The sequence below is a fragment of the Macaca thibetana genome, chromosome 5 (genome assembly GCF_024542745.1).
Source record: "Macaca thibetana thibetana isolate TM-01 chromosome 5, ASM2454274v1, whole genome shotgun sequence".
NCBI lineage: Eukaryota > Metazoa > Chordata > Mammalia > Primates > Cercopithecidae > Macaca > Macaca thibetana.
In genome coordinates, this window is record NC_065582.1 from 140441454 (window position 1) to 140463093 (window position 21640).

General features: G+C 33.0%; 1 protein-coding gene across 1 annotated transcript in view; it reads left to right on the forward strand.

The window, feature by feature from the left end:
- Positions 1–546: 546 nt before the first annotated feature.
- GABRG1 (gamma-aminobutyric acid type A receptor subunit gamma1) overlaps positions 547–21640 on the forward strand; it is an 89046-nt gene continuing 67952 nt past the window's right edge. The window contains exon 1 of the mRNA XM_050791613.1: positions 547–817. Coding sequence (XP_050647570.1) covers positions 714–817 — 104 coding nt within the window. The 5' untranslated portion in view covers positions 547–713. The remainder of the gene's footprint in view (positions 818–21640) is intronic.

The window sequence follows — 21640 nt, forward strand, 5'->3', positions numbered from 1 at the left end:
CAAAAGTGGTAACCAGGAATGCACGGAGCCTGCTCATTCATTCGTTCATTCATTCAATTACATATTCAACATCTCCTGAGTGCTCATTTGTGCGGGGCATCCTGCCAGGTGCTGGATCTGCAAAGAGAAAAGAGACACCGCCCCACCCACAAAATTAACAAGATGATTAGCACAAATTAACAGAATCCCCGCGAACCTGGGGAAAACCAATTAGGCACTGCCTGCTTCCCACGGGTCTCTCTTGGAAGACAGATTTAGAATCCGAACGCGGGAGAGGAAAGAGGCAGTGGCCCCGAAATAGTCAGACAAGAGGAAGAGCAGAAGGGAAGGAGAAAGCAGCCTCTTCCTAGGGAGGGATTCTGTCAAGGCCACTCAAACGTTTCTCCGCGGCTGCAAGGGAGAAGAGGTTTGTTTTTCTTTTAGAAAAACGGAGCCCTTTTCCCTACTGGGCTCAATTTCTACTAGGAGAACCCCGCCTCCTTGGGCTACCGATTGGCTCAACTCTTTTTAAGATAATTTATGCCAGCATCCTCTCGGCCTGATTGGCTCGCTGGCTTAATTCTGATGGGAGTCGCATCCTACCTGGTTGGGAGGTGCACTGCCTTTCCACACTCTCCCTTCTTGTACTCAGCCAGCTGCTGCTGAGGTGGGAGGAAAAGTCCTGGCTGGGAGAATTGAGCTAGTGCAGCACACGCATAGAAAAAGCGATTCCGATGGGTCCTTTGAAAGCTTTTCTCTTCTCCCCTTTTCTTCTGCGGAGTCAAAGTAGAGGGGTGAGGTTGGTCTTCTTGTTACTGACCCTGCATTTGGGAAACTGGTGAGTAAATTCAGGGGCTTAAAACTATTTTTTGCTATCTACTCCTTTCCCCTTATTCCTCTGTCTTTTAAAAATTATTCTACGTTAACTAATTTGTATTTCCTAACACATATTTGGTATTTACCATCGTTTTATTTTCTGATTAGATCTATTCATTCTCAGATAGAAGGAAAGTAACATATTTTTGAAGCATGAGGTTGGTTCAGTTGTTTTTGACTTCAAGCAGAGTATAAATTAGTGAACTAGTGAAGGTTGACTTACTGGGAGAGAGTGAGGGGGAGTAGAAATGACTTTGCCAGTAAATTTGCTGAATGAATGCCACCGATGAACTTTCTGGATGATTCTGCATTTTAAAAACAAAGTTATTTCTGAAACTTGTTGTTAAACAGAGTGATATGTGTGATGCTTTTCTACCTACTGCTATTGCTTTTCCCCTTTCCTGGTTTTTGGTAACTTTCTGGAACAAACCAGTGTTTTACATCAAGAAAGATTGTAAATCTGGCTAAAAAAGAAATCTATCAGCATTAAAAATGTATAGTATCCAAGTAAAAAATAACCGTGTATATTTAATTTGAACCAGGTTTGAGTGTTTTCTTTTAATTGGTTGTCCATCAGTAATTAAAAATGTATGGCCGCATGAATGTCTTGGCTGTGTGTGTGTGTGTGTGTGTGTGTGTGTGAGAGAGAGAGAGAGAGAGAGAGAGAGGAGAGAGGCGAGAGAGAGAGGAGAGAGAGAGAGAGAGAGAGAGAGAGAGAGAGAGAGAGAGAGAGAGAAAGAAGAGAGTATCGCCAATCACAAATCTCAAATTTAACAGGAACAAAACTGGGTTGTAATACCTTTCAGTAAAATGTTTAAATCGTTCTGGTAGAAAACTCAAATGCTTAGGTATCATTCATAGATTAAATGTAGGAGTAGTGGATGACTTGAGCTAAAATATGTTGATTAAGATATAGACACTTATAAAGGTCTGGGACATGGTACTCATACCATGCAACTTGTTTCAAATAAATGTACTTTTAACATTACATTATTATAAATGTAATTCTGTATAGAATTCGAAAGTAAAATACAATCACTATGAAGATAGAAATATGCCTTTATAACTACTTGTATCACTGCTAAAATGAATTATTATTATAAACATACGTGTAAAGCTAGAGTGAATTTTTTTTGCCACACCAGCATATAGAACGTGTATATTTTTCTTCCAGAAAATAGAGATTGGATTAAAGTATGCTAAGTAATATTAGACTTATTAGAAGTTTTTGACACTTAGTACTTTTTTAGGATTAAAGTTTTCTCTCTCTCTCTCTCTTTTTTTTTTTTTTTACCCTGTTCCCTTAGATTCTTAAATGTTTGACACGAACATAAACATACTACTGGATGAATTATTTCTTATATATGTTTTGCCATAATGGCTTATTCTTTGAATATATTATAGTATTTTATAGAAGATATTTAGGTAGACAAGTATATCATAATATTACCGAAGTAAAAACAGATTTACCAGTGGTTTTCTGAAACAACCTTTTATCATTGTATACAAGTTTTCCTTTCAACCAAATAGGCAAGCTGCTTAGTAAAGAGCATATTATCTATTCCAAGAGATGTTTTATTTTAAATAAACATGTTTTGTTTTGGGAAATATTTGTGATCATTGTAATTGGCTCCAGAACTCTCATCAAGCTCTCAGAGTTGAAGAGATGTGTGCTGTAGGGACAGAGGGCAGGCTTAGAAGCCTGGAGACATGATCTCATGTGGCAAGGGGTCTTTAACCTCTCTGAACACAGTTTCATCTATGAAATGAAGGAGAGTAGTAGACCACATATGACTTATTTAGATTTTCACATTCAACACATCTATGATTTCAACTGAAAAGTGAAATAAGTCAATGATTGCTTCACTGTTTTATCTAAGTAGTTTTCAAGAGGGAAATTCTAAGTGTGAATGCTATGGACTTTGTAACCATATGTATAAGTGAGAAAGGTATTGTACAGTTAACACATAATTTCTATTATCATAGTAATATAGGTAACTGGGATTATTTTGTCCAGTGAATAAATATACATTAAAAGATAAATTTATAAGCCATTGTTCTAATTAGCCCATAAGGCCTCAGTTATGAGAGTTCATGATATACTGATATACTTTTAAAAGTACCCCCTAAATCCATAATTTTTAAAAATGAGATAGAAAGCTAGCAATAAAAGCCAAATGTGAGCGTGCTTTCCTTAAGATGCATCGTAAACTGTTTTCTTCAGTGAATGGAAAAAGTTTGACACAGAAACACTTTTGTAGGCAAACCAGGAGAATGTTATTAGAACAAGTTTCTTTCTCCATTGGATTCTATGAGACCAAGTTGGGAAATACGGCAATTAAAAGGAAATACAAGCATGCTTTTGCTAAAAAACAAATTTAAAAAATAATGCTGCAATGAACATTCTTTTAAAATAAGTAAAATAAAGTAGCTACTGTTGGGTGAACTTTTTTATCTTTTTAATATTTAGTTGGCGATAACAGATGCTAACATGTATAAATCATGTACTGTCATATTTTTCTCTCCTTTTCCCTTTCTTTTGGTTAGTTTTCCTTTCCAAAACTATCCATAAATAGTTCAGTTTGTAAGCATTTTAGTGTTTTATATGATTTCCAAAATATATCTTGAAAGTCATCTATTTTGGGGACTCCCCAAATTGGAAGCATTTTTTTTTTAAATTTAATCAGTTGCAGTGCTTAGTTTCCTCATTAATTTCCATCAAGAGTATGGAGGAGAGACACATTTTACCTTTTATTGATGAACTATGAAAAACTATCCTATCATTGTAACTAAAACTGTAGTCATGGTTCCTGCGTATCATTCTCTAGGAGATTCTTTGGCATCTTGACAAGTTCTGTAGAATCTCTTCAGCTTGATTTAACTTCTTTGTAATGTTGAAAAAAAAATCTAGTTATAATCGGTTTTTTTTTAAAAAAAGTGTTTAAAAAGAGATTTTAGCTGTTACCAAAAGTAACCTACAATAAGCCTTGACTAAGAGTTGTATATTGAAAGAGCTCAAGGAAAAAAATCATAATTTTCTCTTTTCAAAACAATTTCCATGAGTCAATAATCATACTATGTGGCATTCAGTTGCCCAGTTGAAAATATGCAAATAAACTTGCTGTTTAAAATGAATTTTTTCAAGTAATTTCAGTAATATCTTTTGTGTGGGTGGCAATGAAGGAATAATTTTTTAAGTGTCTAGATTTTTGGCTTAATTTTGTAATAAAATGCTGATGATAACCATCCAAACTTGAGAACCAAATGACTAAGTAAAGATATTCCATGATAGTTAAATATGAAAAGGACTGAGAGGAAAAAGATTTTTGAAGCTAAAATGCGAACGTCATAATTGATAAACCCCCTGAGTACAGAGTCTTTTACTTTATCCAAATGATCAGTATCTTTCTTCTATTCTATACTATGAAGAACCCTTATGATTAAGGAACATGAAGAAATGTTTGATATTTCTTCAAATATTAAACAGATTAATTGAATGTAAGAATATAATGATGAAGGTGGAGGCCCAAAGGAGGAGTGAAAAGAAAGAGTAAAAAAAAAAACTGAAAAATGACTCTGGAGATACTGAGAAAGTGATTACCAAAATATGATAAATGACTGCCATGAAATAAAAGGAAGAATGAGCTTCAAGAGAGTAATTCACATATGGGCAGGGTTTCAAGTGAGAATCCTGGCCTTTACCAACAGATCTAAATTCCAGTTTCAGCTCCATCATTTCTCACTGGAGTGATTTCAGACAACTCTTTGAGGCAGAAAATCTCCATTAGTGTGGAGTTGTCATATGCATTTCCAGAAACGAAATTTCCAAGAAAGAAAATCTGTGCAAAGAAACCGACACTTAAAATTTTATATGAAAAGAAAGTCATAACAGATATTCTGTGGAATTATAGTTATTCTAGTATGATATAGCCTAGTTAAAGTGGTTTTAAGTGCAGTAGAGTGAAATATTTGGATCTTTTTGTGTTCTTAAATGTCTTCTAAGTCTTAAATGTCTTTTAAATGGGGCTTATACTTATTCGTTGCCAAGACCTAGATTTATGACATGAATTAAAGAAAAACATATATTTTAACCAAAATAAAAAATACACCTCTGGAACTCTAAAAATAAACAGAGAAGTCTAAACTTTTGAAGATAGAAGTTGCTGAAAGAATGGATCATAATCAAGGGAAAATAATTGAAGAGCCAAGAGATTTCTCATCAGCAATACCAGAAGACTATGGGGAAAATGTCTTCAAATCTGAAGTCAAGTACTCTGCCTAGAAGATTATACTTAGCCAAATTACCTAACGAGAAGAAGAAGAAGAATATAGCCTAGATATTGTTATTCTCTCAATTTTACGGATGGAAAAACAGGGGAACAGACATTTTTGTGAACTTATTAAAGGTCATCTTGTTGATAGGTGCTGAATCCAAGACTTAAATCCCTGTGTTCTATACCCCTCCTGCATTTTTAACTACCACATCTCTCAGATGATGAATGCAATATAAGTCAAAACAATGAACATTACTGTTGATAATTAAAAAAAAAAAAAAGGAAATGGAGAAAAAAAGAGAAGAGAAGAGAGTTACTACAGTAAATTGTGAGTTCATTGACAAAATCACATTCAGTAGAAAAATCTACTTTGTACCTATCACATACATTCTGGAGTATTATGGGTAGTGCGAGATTATTTTTAAAAAAATTTTGACACATGAAGTACTTGACGCAGACAAAAAAAAACTATAAGTTAAAAAGTTAAAAGCAAAAATTTTTAATTTACATAAGCTTTACCGAGGAACTGAATGGTTATCTTATTTTAAAAGATGCTACATATAATCATGTTTGAATTTATTGTTTATAGATGTACTAGACAAACCATAACCAAGTAGTGAAAATTGCATGAAGGCAGATTTTCTCCCAATACGACAGTTCTCTAACATGGTAATGGAAACCTTATCACTAGACATGTTCAAGCAGAAGCTTGTCAGTGAGTTGTCATACTCCATAGGAGGCAGATGAAATTTGTAGATTTTTTTTTTTTTGCATTTTCAAACACTTCATTATCTAAGTCTATCAGTACTAAAATAGTTTAGCCAACTGAAGTCCCATGTTTCAAGAAATAGCACTAGCTATTAATTCATTCAGTAAATACTCATTGAGCATCACCATTCACTCCATGAATATTTACTCAGTGCCCATTGTGTGTTAAGCAGGGTTCTGGAAACTAGATACAATGGTAACAATGGTAAACAAGACAACGCCATTGCCCTATAGTGTTTAAGTAGCATAAATAGGACATATATTATATGCTAGATGAACAGGATACAGAAATCAGAATTCCTGCTCAATGAACACAAACTCTGGCCGTTTGCGTCGAGATAGCATATTAACATAAACAAGTAAACACAATAAAATGCTGTAATTGCTGCTCAGAATTCTAGAGGAGGTATAGTGGGGGCAATAAAGAAGTTGCCATTACTTGCAACTCTGGGAAAATACTGTATGTTCTCAGCTGTTATAGGCATAAGTTCAGGTCAGTATGAGTGAAAGATAGATAGATAGATAGATAGATAGATAGATAGATAGATAGATAGATAGAAGATAGATAGATAGATATAGATAGATATAGGTATATAGATTAGATAGATAGATAGATAGATAGATAGATAGATAGATAGATAGACAGACAGACAGATTGACAGATAGATAGATATCCTTACATCTGAGGAAGGGGTAGGCTATATGTTCTATTAGGGGGGTGAGGATAAGGGTAAGCCATATTATACTGTAGCTAGCTAGCTAGATGGATAGATAGATAGATAGATAGATAGATAGATAGATAGATAGATAGACAGAGAGAGAGACAGACAGAGATGGAGAGAGAGAGAATAAGAAAGAGAGAGGGAGAGAGAGAGATAACATTACCATCTTGTGCCAAAGGTAGATTCTCACAGTTTGGTAGAATTTTTTGTATATAGATTTCCTATATCTTTTAGGTGAGCCTTTACTCTGGTTGTGTAAGATGTGGCATTGAAATAGAAGCATCCTATTGAAGGCTATATAATTTAGTTTAATTTTGAAATCCTGAAATGTAGAAATTGTTACCTCCCAGAAACAATGTATTCTGAGATTTGACATTTCTCCTTATTTGTTAGACAAACATTACATGACTAAGAAGTAATAGAGATTGTGCTATGCAATAGACATATAGAAGTAAATATAATATAGACCCTGCTCTCCAACCTATAGCTACAATAGGCAGATCAGAAAGTTTATGATTATAAAATAGTGAATTTAATATATATTTTAATATTCATGTCAAGGTGTGATTTGTTTCCCTAGATAACTTTAAGACTGCTAGAATCAAGAGTTCTAGCCACTAGGTTAACCTTTGGGTAGATTTCTAGAACAGTCACTAATGATTACAATAGGTAATGGTAATGGTAATAATGGTAAACAAGACAATAGGTACAGTATGCTTAAGTACAGGGATATCTTTCACCTCTTGATCATCCTAGATGGGTATAATTATAAAAATAATTTTCCAGCACATGTAATAGAGTGTGTTGAGTAAAGAATACCTGTTCCAGAAAAGAGCCATATTTACTAGCACTGAGTAGCCCTCTTGGCTGGATTGAACTTAAGTATTAATTCAGATGCCTGTATTTTATAAACTAATTTGTTACCCTGCGCAGGTGGCTTATGAATGTATATTTGTCTCTGGAATTTCTTAGTAACAATTCATTTTGAAAATCATCAGATTGTCATAACTAGAATAGACTGGACTGTTTTGCTTTTTCTATTCACTTACTTGTATTCTCTTAGTTTTTGAAGTGAATAGTCTAAGACAATCTTTTGTCAATTAAAATATTTGACACTCATTTAAGATCACAAAACTTAGAAAATATATATATGTTTCTGTCTTCAGAGGTATGAATTCCCATTTCTTTCTTCCACTTTTAAGGTCTTTTAGTATGTTTTATAATTTAATAAGCTCAATATAATGCCTCCATGTTGCAAAATGTTTAGCAGCCTTGAAGAATGTATCTGAAGCATAGATACCCCAGAGTCTTAAAAAGTGTGAATGTCACCAAGATTTGTATTTTTTCTAAGTCTAACTTACGTTCTGTCAGGCACTATGAAAATGAACTTAACAATAGAGAAATCACTGATAATTTCAATATATTGTCTCTTCAGTGTTCACTTTTTAAATAGACTATAATAAAAATTACATATTCTTTCTCTTACTCCAAAAAGCACTCACATAGAAATGGCCACAAAAGAACATTTACAATTTCTGGGCACTCACCAGCCGTGGTGAAGACTTAATTGGCTGGGTGGTTTGTAGTTTTCTAAACTCTGTTTTAAGGAACAAAGTTGGCCTGCTAAACATAGCAAATAATCAACAAATACAAAAATCTAAAAGTTGGCAAGCTATACTGTTTTATTTGTAGTATTTATTCTTTTATTAAAAATCAATCAAAAAACTACAAAAATTTCAAATTTATAACCAAAGACATTACAAAAAAAATCTGTTTTATAATTGTCTGTTTTTATCCTCTTTCTAAAACCATGCCACTATACCAATTAATTTTTTAAAATGGATTCTGATATTACTCTTTTTTTAAATTAGCTATCTTATGTCTAATCTTATGTTGAATCTAAATAAATAAACTATGCTCTGATATGTTTGGGAATTTTCCAGACTCCTTTTTGAAAGTAACAGGGAAACCCTCTGTGCTAAAAGCAATTTAAATTGCTACTTGTTTCGTATTTTAGATGTAGTTTTGAAGAGTTCTATATCTTCAACCTTACCAAGGAAACCATATAAAATAGACCATAAATGAAGCTGCATTTTACTTCTTTCTCCTAAATCAATTTTCCACATCTCAAATTATAAAATCATTGATGTATACTTTTATTCATGCTCTGGTCTACAGACAGAAAATTAATTCTATTTTACAGTTTGAGTTTTTTATTCAACCTTATTTTTCTTTACTTGCTTTTCAAAAATCATTTTCAAGTTGTTGCTGTTGTTGAAACGTGAAAAAAATGATTTTCCCTAATGTCATAATATTTTTGCTTGCATACTGTAAATGTTAAATTATCTTATTCCATTTCAGTCCTCAAAAAAAAAATTAGCAAAAAAAAAAGTTATTTAGACTATACATAAAATTAATAGTAATGTTTACCTCTAGATGGAGTACAAGAAAGTGGTGTTTTTTTGTTTGTTTGTTTGTTTTTTTTTCCTGAGACGGAGTCTTGCCCTGTTGCCCAGGTTGGAGTGCAGTGGCTTGATCTCAGCTCACTGCAAGCTCTGCCTCCTGGGTTCATGCCATTATCCTGCCTCAGCCTCCTAAGAAAGTTTTTGATTTCATGGATCAATGGATCAAAGGTAAGAAGGCAATGGGGACATTAGGTATTTAACTTCACATGTTATTTACCTTGCTTTTACAAGAAAATATGATTAAATTTTATAATTTTAACAAGGACAAAGCTAAAATTAGAGAAAGTTTAATAATACAGTTTGGTACTGTCTACCAGAAAGATATTGGTAGGCTTTCTGCAGCTAGGAAGAACAAAAGAACAATGGTGAAAGGACAGAAGGAAATAGCCCATCTTTTACTTTGATAGTTCTCTTTTTTGTTTCTTTCCTGAGAAGGACCTAGAATAACATCTCTTCTTCCTGGGGTTGGTGAGTTGGTGTGGTCCTGAGGCAAGGGGAGAGTGTATTTGGTGGCACTACTCATTGATTTGGGAGAAAAAATAAAACCTGATTTATTGATTTAAAATAACTACTTAGGAACTTATAGCCTTTAATTCCAGAATTTTCCATAATTTAGGCAGATGTATATGTATGCATGTGTGTGTGTGTTGTGTGCATCCATACATGTGTATTCTTAAAAACACAAATAAAATCTAACTAGTTTTTTATGTAACTAATATCAAAGATACCTTTCTAGATCAGTATACTTATTCTACCTCTTTTTTGAATGACTATGTCATATTTTATATGATAGATAAATTTTAACATGAAATTATTCCTTAATATATTTTGTTATATTTTGTCATTAACATTATTTTTATGTTCATATATCCATATATATGTGCTTTTAATTTCAATATTTTGATCAATATTACCAAATTATTTACTGTAAAGCAAATTCCATTTTCTACTAATTGTTATAAAAATGCCATTTATTCATATTATCCTCAGTACTAGATATAACGGATCATTTAATATTTTGCCAATGTGATGGCTAAAGATTGTTGTCACATTTTAAACTTATTTTTCCTTACTACCGAAAAATGTTTGCATACATTTTTATATTTATTGGCCTTTTTCTTTCTTAAATTGTTGTATATCAATATTTTATACATATTTTTCTCCCAATTAATGTTTTGTCTCTAGACTTATGCAAAGTGTCCTATTCCAACCATAAGTTCTCTTTAAAGTTTTGTGTGTCAGTTAGTTATTCTTTTGCTGGTTTGATTACATATTGCCTAGGAAGGCATTCTTACCCCAAGTGTCAAAAACATTTTAAATATATTTTAAATTCAATATATTTGAATAATATAATTTAAATAATATAATTTAGTAATATTATTCTTCATTCAGTTTCTTTTTATGCTTAATACATAGCAATTTACTGTGTAAGTTGGGAATCTAATTTTATTTTCTTCAAAAAGAGCTAATTAGCATTTCAACACAATTTACTGAATAATTCTTTTATTTCTAAACTGATAATTCACTTTTATCATATATTATATTTCTATATATTTGGGATCTTATTTTGAAAGCTTAATTTTGTTTTCACTATTTATTGCTACAATAAGGCTTTGATTACAGAAACTTTATTTTGTTTTCTTTTTATTCTTGCCTGAAAATTTCCATCTAAGAATTCCCTTTTTAAATAATATCTTATAAACTCTCATGTTGATTATTCTACTTAATTTTAGTGGTTTTAACCTGTTAAACACAAAAGATGAGATTCTGACTAAACCTATATTAAATGCATCACAAATTTAGGAATCATACGTTAACAATATTTTTATAGGTGAAAATATTTATTTTGTCTTTATTTTTTCTGTCCTTATGTTCCTTAATAAAGTCTTTAGTCTTCTTCACGTAAGACATATACCTTCCCTGTTATAGTTCTGCTTAATCATTTCATATGTTGTGTTGTCATTGTCAAATGAGTAAGATTTTTTCTTCTGTTTTTATTTTTGATGATTTAGTATTAGAATCTGAAAGTTACGTTTTTAAAATTAGTTTTATGTTAGGTTATCTACCTAATTTTTAAATCAAGGACCACAGTTATAGTTTTAGTTATGTTCTTGATTCATGATAATTTTATCTGAAAATAACATAATAAGCTCTAAATTTTTTTTCTGTTCATTTGCTTATTCATTGATTTTTATTAAATTGAGCACAAACTATGTATCAGATTTAGGAGTAGGTGCTGGGGGTATCACAGTAAATACTTTAGGCTCTAAGGTATTTAAATACCTAAATACATTCAAATTGCTTAAAGCTTAGAGAGGATCATAAATAAATAAGTAATTAAGATACAATATGATTAACTGCATGGTAGAGTTAATCACAGGACAGATTGGAAGCATACAGGGACACACTTACCTAGTATTCTAGGCTTGGTGCTCTTCTGCCATTTCAAGTTTTCTTTTTTTTTTTTTAATTTATTTATTATTCTTATACTTTAAGTTGTAGGGTACATGTGCATAACGTGCAGGTTTGTTACATATGTGTACTTGTGCCATGTTGCTGTGCTGCACCCATCAACTCGTCATTTACATCAGGTATAACTCCCAATGCAATCCCTCCCCCCTCCCCCCTCCCCCCCCCCCCTCCCCATGATAGGCCCCGGTGTGTGATGTTCCCCTTCCTGAGTCCAAGTGATCTCATTGTTCAGTTCCCACCTATGAGTGAGAACATGCGGTGTTTGGTTTTCTGTTCTTGTGATAGTTTGCTAAGAATGATGGTTTCCAGCTGCATCCATGTCCCTACAAAGGACACAAACTCATCCTTTTTGATGGCTGCATAGTATTCCATGGTGTATATGTGCCACATTTTCTTAATCCAATCTGTCACTGATGGACATTTGGGTTGATTCCAAGTCTTTGCTATTGTGAATAGTGCTGCAATAAACATACGTGTGCATGTGTCTTTATAGCAGCATAATTTATAATCCTTTGGGTATATACCCAGTAATGGGATGGTAGTTCAACCATTATGGAAAACAGTATGGCGATTCCTCAAGGATCTAGAACATTTCAAGTTTTCAAAGCATCTCTCTGTATGTTAAGTGATAGGTTCCATTGTATTTTTCTTTGTGCTCATAAAATAATCATAGAATTGAGTGGATTATCATTTCACCTCTTTAAAACACTGGAAGTTTAGTGCTTGCTTCAGCGGCACATATAATAAAATTCTGCAAGTTTGAATCTATAATGCTGTTATTTATCACTCTTTTACCTTTTTTGCTTTCCTGCAGCTTTGTGTACAGTAAAAATTATTCAGAGCTACAACCCTAGAAAGGAACTTTTCTACAAAAGAATTTAGTAGCTCAAACATGAAGGCAAAAAAGAAAATTTATTTACTTTTTGATTTTAAGTCTAAAATCAGTGATTTTTCCTACCCTTTAAAAAACTAGTTCTTATAGTTGTTGACATGAGAGCATCTTGTATCTTCTACTCAGAAAGATTAGAATCGTACGTTTCTTTTCTGGAACTTTTCCCTGAAATACTGTGTTTATGAAAATGTGTTTGATGGTTGTAAATAAATACTACGTAACTTGTCATGAACAACAGATCACAGATAGGGCCTGTGGAGACAACATATATTTATTTACTAACAAATATTTATTGAAACCCTGTGTGTGACAGATGCTGTTCTAGAAACTTTTGATGTGTCCATGAACTAGAGATAAAACACCTTCTACCATTTTGGAATTGGCATTCAGGAGGGAGCAATACACAGTAAACAATAAGCATAAATATATAAATTGGAACTTATAAAATTATCTTTTTGTCCAAATGGGCAAATATAATTTAATGGGTTAAAACTATTTCATCCTTTATCATTTATGTATAGGATTTTATAATTAAATTAGAGCTATGGTGATATGGTTAGGCTTCATATCCCCACCCAAATCTCATCTTGAATTGTAATCCCCATAATCCCCACTTGTCAAGAGAGACACCAGGTGAATGTAATTGAATCATGGGGGCAATTACTCCTATGCTGTTCTCGTGATAGTGAGTTCTCATAAGATCTGATGGTTTTATGAGGGGCTCTTCCCCCTCCTTTCAGCAGTTTTCCTTCTTCTTGCCTTGTGAAGAAGGTATCTTGCTTCCCCTTTGCCTTCACCATGATTGTAAGTTTACTGAAGTCTTCCCAGCTATACTGAACTGTGAGTTAATTAAACCTATTTTCTTTATAAATTACCCAGTCTTGGGCAGTTCCTTATAGCAGCATAAAAACGGACTAATACATATGGAAACAAATAAGCTGGGCAAGGAAGTGTGGAATTTGAATAGAAGAGTAAGTAGTGATCAGACAGGCTTCAAATATTAAATAATATTTGAACAAATACTAGAAGTGAGTGAAGCTTTCAGTCATGCCAAGTGAGGGTTGGGGAGATAAGCATTTGAAGTGGGAGACCAAATATGGGGGCCTTGTAATTGCTTGTAGTCCTTGTAGTTATTATTTTATATTTTCAACTTTTATTTTAAATTCAACGGATGCATGTGCAGGTTTGTTACCTGCATATATTGCATGATGCTGAGCTTTGAAGTAGGAATAAATTCATCAGCCACATACGAATCATAGTACCCAATAGTTAGTATTTCCACCCTTACCCCATACCTCCTTGCCTTCTCTAATAGTCCCCATTGTCTTTTGCTGTCATCTTTATATTCATGAGTACCCAATGTTAGGCTCACACTTACAAATGAGAACATGGGGCATTTACTTTTCTGTTCTGCAAAAAACACAATTTTGTTGGTTTTTTTATGGCTTTTTTATGCTGCGTAGTGTATATGTACCACATTTTCTTTATCCAATCCACCACTAATGGACACCTATCAGTTGATTCTATCACTTTGCTATTGTGAACAGTGCTGCATGGAACATGTGAATGCATGTGTCTTCTTCGTAGAATAATTTGTTTTCTTTGGGATATATACCCAGTAATGGGATTGCTGGGTTGAATGATAGTTCTGTTTTAAGTTTTTTGAGGAATCTCAAAACTTGTTTCCCCATTGGCAGAACTAATTTGCACTACCATCAACAGTATATAAGCATTTCCTTTTCTCCACAGCCTAATCTATATCTGTTTTTTTTTTTTTTTTCTTTTTAGTAATGGCCATTCTGATTGGTGTGAGATATCTTGTTGTGGGTTTTATTTGCATTTCTCTGACAATTAGAGGTTTGGTAAATTTTTTGCTATGTTTGTTGGCCACCTCTATGTCTTCTGAAAAATGTCTGCTCATGTCTTTTGCCTGTTTTTAATGGGGCTATTTATTTGTTGGATTTTCAACTGTTTAAGTTCCTTATGGATTCCAGATATTAGATCTTTGTCAGATGCATAGTTTGCAAGTATTTTCTCTCATTATGTAAGTTGTCTGTTTTGGTTGTGCAGAAGCCCTTTAGTTTAATAAGATCTCACATGTCCATTTTTGTTTTTGTTGAAATTTCTTTTGAGAACTTAGTGATAATTGCTTTCCTAAGGCTGATATCCAGAACAGTGTTTCCTAGGTTTTCTTCTAGGATTATTACAGTGTGAAGTTTTATATTTAAACTTTTAATCTATCTTGAGTCAATTTTTGTATGTGGTGCAAGATAAGGGTCCAGTTTCAGTCTTCTTCATATGACTAGCCAACTATTCCAGCACCATTTCTTGAATAGAGAGTCCTTTTCTCATTGCTTATTTTTGTCAACTTTGTTGAAGATTATATGTCTTAGGTGTGCAGCTATATTTCTGTGTTCTCTTCTGTTCCATTTGCTTGTGTGTCTGTTTTCATACCAGTACCATGCTGTTTTGGTTACTATAGCCTTATCATATAGTTTAAAATAAGATAATATGATGATTCTGGCTTTGCTTTTTTTCCTTAGAGTTGCTTTGGCTATTTGGGCTCTTTTTTTGTTCCATATGGATTTTAGAATAGTTTTTCCTAGTTCTGTGTAAAACTATTTTGTTACCTTAATACAAATAGCATTGAATGTGTAAATTGCTTTGCCTAATATGGCCATTTTAATAATATTGTTTATTCCAATCCATGAATGTGAAATGTTTTTGCATTTCTTTGAGTCACCTGTGAATATTTTAGCAGTGTTTTGTAGTTCTGCTTGTAGAGATCTTTCGCCTCCTTGGTTGCATGTTTTCCTAGGTATTATTTTTGTGGCTATTGTAAATGGGATTACATTCTTGATTTGACTCATAGCTTGAACATTATTTTTGTATAGAAATTCTACTGAATTTTATACATTTTTTTTATCCTGAATTACACTGAAGTGGTTTATCAGTTCCAGGAGACTTTCGGTGGAGTGCTTCAGGATTTTCTTGGTATAGAATCATAAACTCTCTAAAAAGAGATAGTTCAATTTCTTCTTTTTCTATTTGATGCCTTTTATTTCTTTATCTTGCCTTATTGCTCTGGCTAGCACTTCTAATCTTATGTTGAATAGGAGTGGTAGGAGTGGCCATCCTTGTCCTGTTTCGGTTATCAAGGGTGATGCTTCCACCTTTTGACCATTTAGTTTGATGTTGGCTGTGATTTGTCATAGATGGCTCTTATTATTTTGAGGTATATTCCTTCAAGTCCTAGTTTCTTGAGGGTTTTTATCATGAAAGGATGTGGGATTATATCTAAAGCTTTTTCCATGTCTATTGAGATGATTATGTGTTCTGTAAATTATGCTTATATGATGAATCACATTTATTGATTTGCGTATGGTGAACCAACTTTATATCCTAGGAAAGAACTTATTTGATTGTGACAAATTAACTTTTTGATGTACTGTTGAGTTCAGTTTGCCAGTATTTATTTTGAGGGTTTTTACATCTATGTTCATCAAATGTATTTTCCTATAGTTTTCTTTTTTCATTGTCTTTGGTAGGTTTTGGTATCAGGGTGGTGCTGGCTTTTCAGAATTAGTTAGAGAGGAGTTAAAAGGCACAGAGTGGCAGGTTGGATAAATTAACAAGACCCATCCATCTGCTGTCTTCAAGACACCTGTCTCAGAGGTAATAATGTCTATGGGCTCAAAATAAAGTTTAGAGACAGTTTTACTGTACAAACAGAGAGCAAAAAAAGCAGGGTTCACTATGTTACATCAGATAAAACAACGTTAAACCATCAACAGTAAAAATGGACAAAGGAGGTCATTGCATAATTATAAAGGGTGCAATTCAACACGAAGACTCAGCTGCCTTACATTTATATGCACCCAACATTGGAGCACCTACATTTACAGAAGTACATCTAGAACTACAAAAAAATTTAGACAGTCACCCAATCATAGTTGAGGATTTCAACACCCCACTGAAAGCATTAGCTAGATTAAAGGAGAATACTAACAAAGAAATTCTGTAATTAAATTTGATACTTGACCAACTGGAAGTAGTAGATATCTGTAGAACACTCTACCCATCAACCACAGAATACACATTTTTCTCATCTGCACATGGAACCTACTCCAAGATCAACCACATTCTCAGCCATAAAGACCATCTCAACAAATTCAAAAAGACCAAAATCATACCATCTACAGTCTTGAACCACAGTGGAATAAAAATAGATATCAATATGAAGAAGATTTCTCACAACAACACAGTTATATGGAAATTAAACAACTTGCTCCAGAATGCCTTTTGAGTAAACAATGAAATTAAAAGATAAATAAAAAATTCTTTCTTTGAAAAAAATGAAGACAGAGATATACTAAAGTTTCTGTTATGCTGAAAAAGGAGTGTTTAGAGGAAAGTTTATATGCTAACCGTGTACCTGAAAAGGTTAGAATAATCTCAATTTAATTATCTAACATTGTGCCTGGAGAAACTAGAAAAATAAGAACAATCCAACCACAAAACTAGCAGAAGAAAAGAAGTAACTAATATCAGAACAGAACTGAATGTAATTGAGACCCAAAAATTTATACAAAGAATCAATGAAACCTTCTCTAAAATGATAACAAGACTGATAGACTGAAAGCTAGATTAACGAAGAAAAAGAGAGAGACGATCCAAATAAGCACAATCAGTAATGGCTATGGTGACATTGCAACGAAACTCACAGAGATATAAAAGATCCTCAGAGACTATTATGGACACCTTTAGGCACACAAACTAGAAAATCTGGATTAAATGCATAAATTTCTGGAAACACACAATCTTCCAAGATTGAATCAGGAAGAAATTAAAACCCTGAACAGACCAACATTGAGTTTCAAAATTGAATCAGTATTTAAAAAGAAGAAGAAGAAGAAAAAAACTACTAATCAAAAAAAAAAAAAAGTCCTGGGCTTTTCACAGCCAAATTCTACTAGTCATACAAAGAAAACCTGGTACGAATTCTACTGAAAATATTCTAAAAACTAGAGGAGACACTGTTTATCCTATGAGATATGGAAAACCCTCCAACTAAGATCCAGGATTTTGAGCATAGATATGATATGACATGATCTGTATATTAAAAACATCACTATGGGTGTTGTTTTGATAATAGACTATGTTATCAATGCAAGGGCAGAATTAGAGAGATCCAAAGGAGACTTTTTAAAATAATTTGAGTCTTCCTGAAGAATTTTACCTGTGATAAATTCTTCCTTTGCCACTTACTAATAGTAAGAACTTTGGCAAGTTATTTAAAATTCTTAGAAACTGAGTGATCTTCACTTATAAAATTAAGGTAAAATGCTTACCTTATAAAATCCACGTTCATGTTTTCATTCATACAACAAATAATAATTGAGTGCCAACTTAGTGCCCATCACTTCTCTAGTCACTAGAGATGCATCCATAAACAAAAATCTCACACTCATGGAGAGTGTTAAGGATAGTGGTAAAGGACCCCGCACTCATGGATAGTGGTAAGGATTAATATGTTCAGAATCTTAGCACAAAACTTCTGTTACCAGATCATTGTGAATGAGTGAATTTCTTTACTTTTGAACAAATTTTAAGATTCTTGACAACAGAAACTCAACTTTTTGCTCCTACTTGACTGATGAATGAGTGGACTGTATTAAGCAAAGCAAATGTGAATTGAACAAAATCAATTCCTGGTTCAAGTGACTGTGCAAATCACCACTTCTCGCAGGGAGATTTAGTGACATATAAACTGTCTTGTTTCCTGGCTTAAGAAATGTGTATGAAAAAAGTATTAATTCATGTTCCCTTCTAGCCAAAAATTCCCCAATACTATATGTTTCTTAGAATTTTTTCATTCCGTACTTATTACCATCATTTATACAGAATATTTCCCAAGTATTTCCAATTTAGTAACATAAGAATTTTTCTATACTTCTTTTTTTTAAATTATACTTTAAGTTCTAGTGTACATATGCACAACGTGCAGGTTTGTTACATATGTATACATGTGCCATGTTGGTGTGCTGCACCCATTAACTCGTCATTTACATTAGGTATATCTCCCAATGCTATCCCTCCCCCCTCCCCCCTCACCACAATAGGACCCGGAGTGTGATGTTCCCCTTCCTGTGTCCAAGTGATCTCATTGTTCAATTCCCACCTATGAGTGAGAACATGCGGTATTTGGTTTTCTGTTCTTGCGATAGTTTGCTGAGAATGATGGTTTCCAGCTGCATCTACATCACTACAAAGGACACAAATTCATCTTTTTTTTTATGGCTGCATAGTTCCATGGTGTATATGTGCCACATTTTCTTAATCCAGTAATGTTCCTTCTGATAAATATTTAAAATGTGCAGAACGTGCTAGGAAACCTATTGATTTCCCTTCCCATTTTTTTGTCGTATCTCCTCTAGAATAGATTTTTGTCTATCACATATACATAAACATTGTACCAAATACATAAGTAAATACTTATTCTATTATTGATTCCTCTTATTATAATTAAGTTACATCACCACTTGTAGAATAGTATACTGATAATCATCTAATTTTAAAAATAATCATAGGTATAAATTATTTTAAATGTCAAAGCTTTCAGTAGAAGTATTGTTTGGTTGGAAAGTTTATAGAACATGAGACTTTTGTAGAGTAACAACAAGTTAACAGAATATTTGAAGAAAATAAATTAAAACAAGGTAGGATTTCTGATATCTCCAAAGGCAATGTCAAGAGAATCATCATTTCTATTTAATGATTCAAAATTATATAATTTAGTATCACCATCATAATTCACATATGAGAAAAAAGGGAGGGAGATAGGAAGCAATAAGAAAAAGAAGGAGGTTGGGAAAGGAGGTGGGAGGAATGGTGAGAGAGAGGAAGAACAAGAGAAGGAAAGGAAACAAGAAAGGAAGGAACTGAGTGACAATGAGGATGGTGTACGTGTACATTTGTGTGTGTAGAATTTAGAATGATTGCATTAAAATACTAAATAGTAAGATTTATAATCATGTTAAAATTAAAGCATTGTGTACATTATTATAAGGTGTTATCTTGGGAACATGTATATTAATCAATTTATACGATTTCATAAAGCTTTTGCTGATAAATGGCAAACTATAATAAGTTTCTAGCTAATGACAAGTGAAAAGAAAATAATATTCAACAGTAAAGATCAATAGACAATTGTAAAACCACATAATGGGTACAAAAATAAAATGAATGAATAAAACCTACTACTTGATAGCACAATAGGGTGACTGTAGTCAATATAACTTAATTATATATGTCAAAATAACTTGAAGACTGTAATTGGATTACGTGTATCCAAGGATAAACGCTTGAGGGGATGAATACGTCATTCTCCAAGCTGTGCTTATTTCACATTGTATGCCTGTATATAAACATCTCACATTCCCCTTAAATATGTACACCTACTTTGTACCCACAATTTTTTTAATTAAAAAAATGATGTAAATGTAGTTGCGTTTGGAGCTGGAAGGATGAATTAGGTGACCATGCATGCCAGATTCTTCCTCACTCCTGATTCTTTTTTATATCCAGCTTAATGACCCAGCTGAAAAAATTTTTATAGTAAGCGCCATGTTTTATTTCATTTACAAAAACGAAACAAAACAAACAAACAAAGAAACAAACAAAAAAAACCAGACTGAAAATGAACTGTTTCTAAGGTCAGGATAGGTCACAAGGAAAGGTGTTAGGTGAGAGAAGAGAAGTTCATATACCTAATTATTGAACTTAACATATTATCCATCCTGAGCTTAATTCAGTTGAGCACAGTAGAACCAAGCGTTCGTTGTGTTTAAGCTATGAGTGTTTATGTACATTTGAGTTATTAACAGTGATCTTGCTATATTATATTATCAGGAAGTAAATCTCATTTTCTTCCAATGCAAAATAAAACAATGGGAAGAAGTTTTGCTTTTCTAACTCTTTGTCAAAGTCTTTTGTAGTATAAGATTCTTTTCATTTTAAATTACAAAACTGCACTTAGACAAACCAAACAAACCAATGTAAATACATAAATGACTAATTATGGGGTATCACCTGGGACCCAATGAAGGACTGATCAACCAAACATCAGGAAAGCTGGGGATGGGGCATTCTTGGTGGCAGAAAATCCTTCTTTCTCTAGTTATGCCTTTAAACGGGCTGCACTACAAATTAGCTATTGCTGCATTTGTTGGTTAAAATTCTCCACTGTCAGGAATGAAAGGCTGGCTAAATTCTGGGGGCTCAGGTGTCTACCCTGTTCTGAGAAAGGACCTGGGGCTATAAACACACCTGCTTAAGGAACCTGCCTATTGATTGTTTTCATACCAGGTCAAAGTATAGTTCAGTAGGTGGTCATACTCAAATGTGCCTATAAAACTACTGATTTCAGGAAGAAGATTAAAGACCTACTGTAACCTGGAGAAGAAAACAATTCTAACCATCTAATTAGTTGGAATACGGCTTCCTCACTTGTTTTGCTTTTTGATGATTAAAAAAACAATCAATACAAAGAAAAGAGCATACAGAGATTAACTTGTAGAGAATATCTATCATCTATCTATCTATCTATCTATCTATCTATCTATCTATCTAGTTATCTAGCTAGCTAGCTATCATCTGTCATATAACTCTTATGTATTTATCTATACAGGTAAGTAATTTTAGAAAATTAGAAGATTATGTGTCTGGAGATAATGTGATGTTGATCAAACCCATATTGGACATTCAAATTAATTATGGCTGTATAAATATAGTTACAGTTTAATCATGTTATATAGTGTAATAATTTTTCTGAACTTAAAAATGTTCCCTCAAATCAATAATTGTCTTTTTAAAACATCCCTTTTGTTTTGCATATATAGTAACTTAAAATAATTTCCACATTTTCTCCAAATCACCTAAATGTATAGGCAGCCGAGATAGGCAGTTATAGGGCTATTCAAAGTGCTTGGACTATCTTCTACCACATTATGAAAAAACAGCAGTGTGTATATTTGACTGTATCATTCTTCCTTCAGCCACAGCAAATTGACTTTTGCTTCGTTTGCTTTTGTAAGCCAGTTTGGTTTCATTTTCTTTTTTTTCTTTTTCACTTTCATTTTCTTTTGCAAGCCAGTTTTAGAGATGACCTACATCTGCCAATGGTGCATCTGT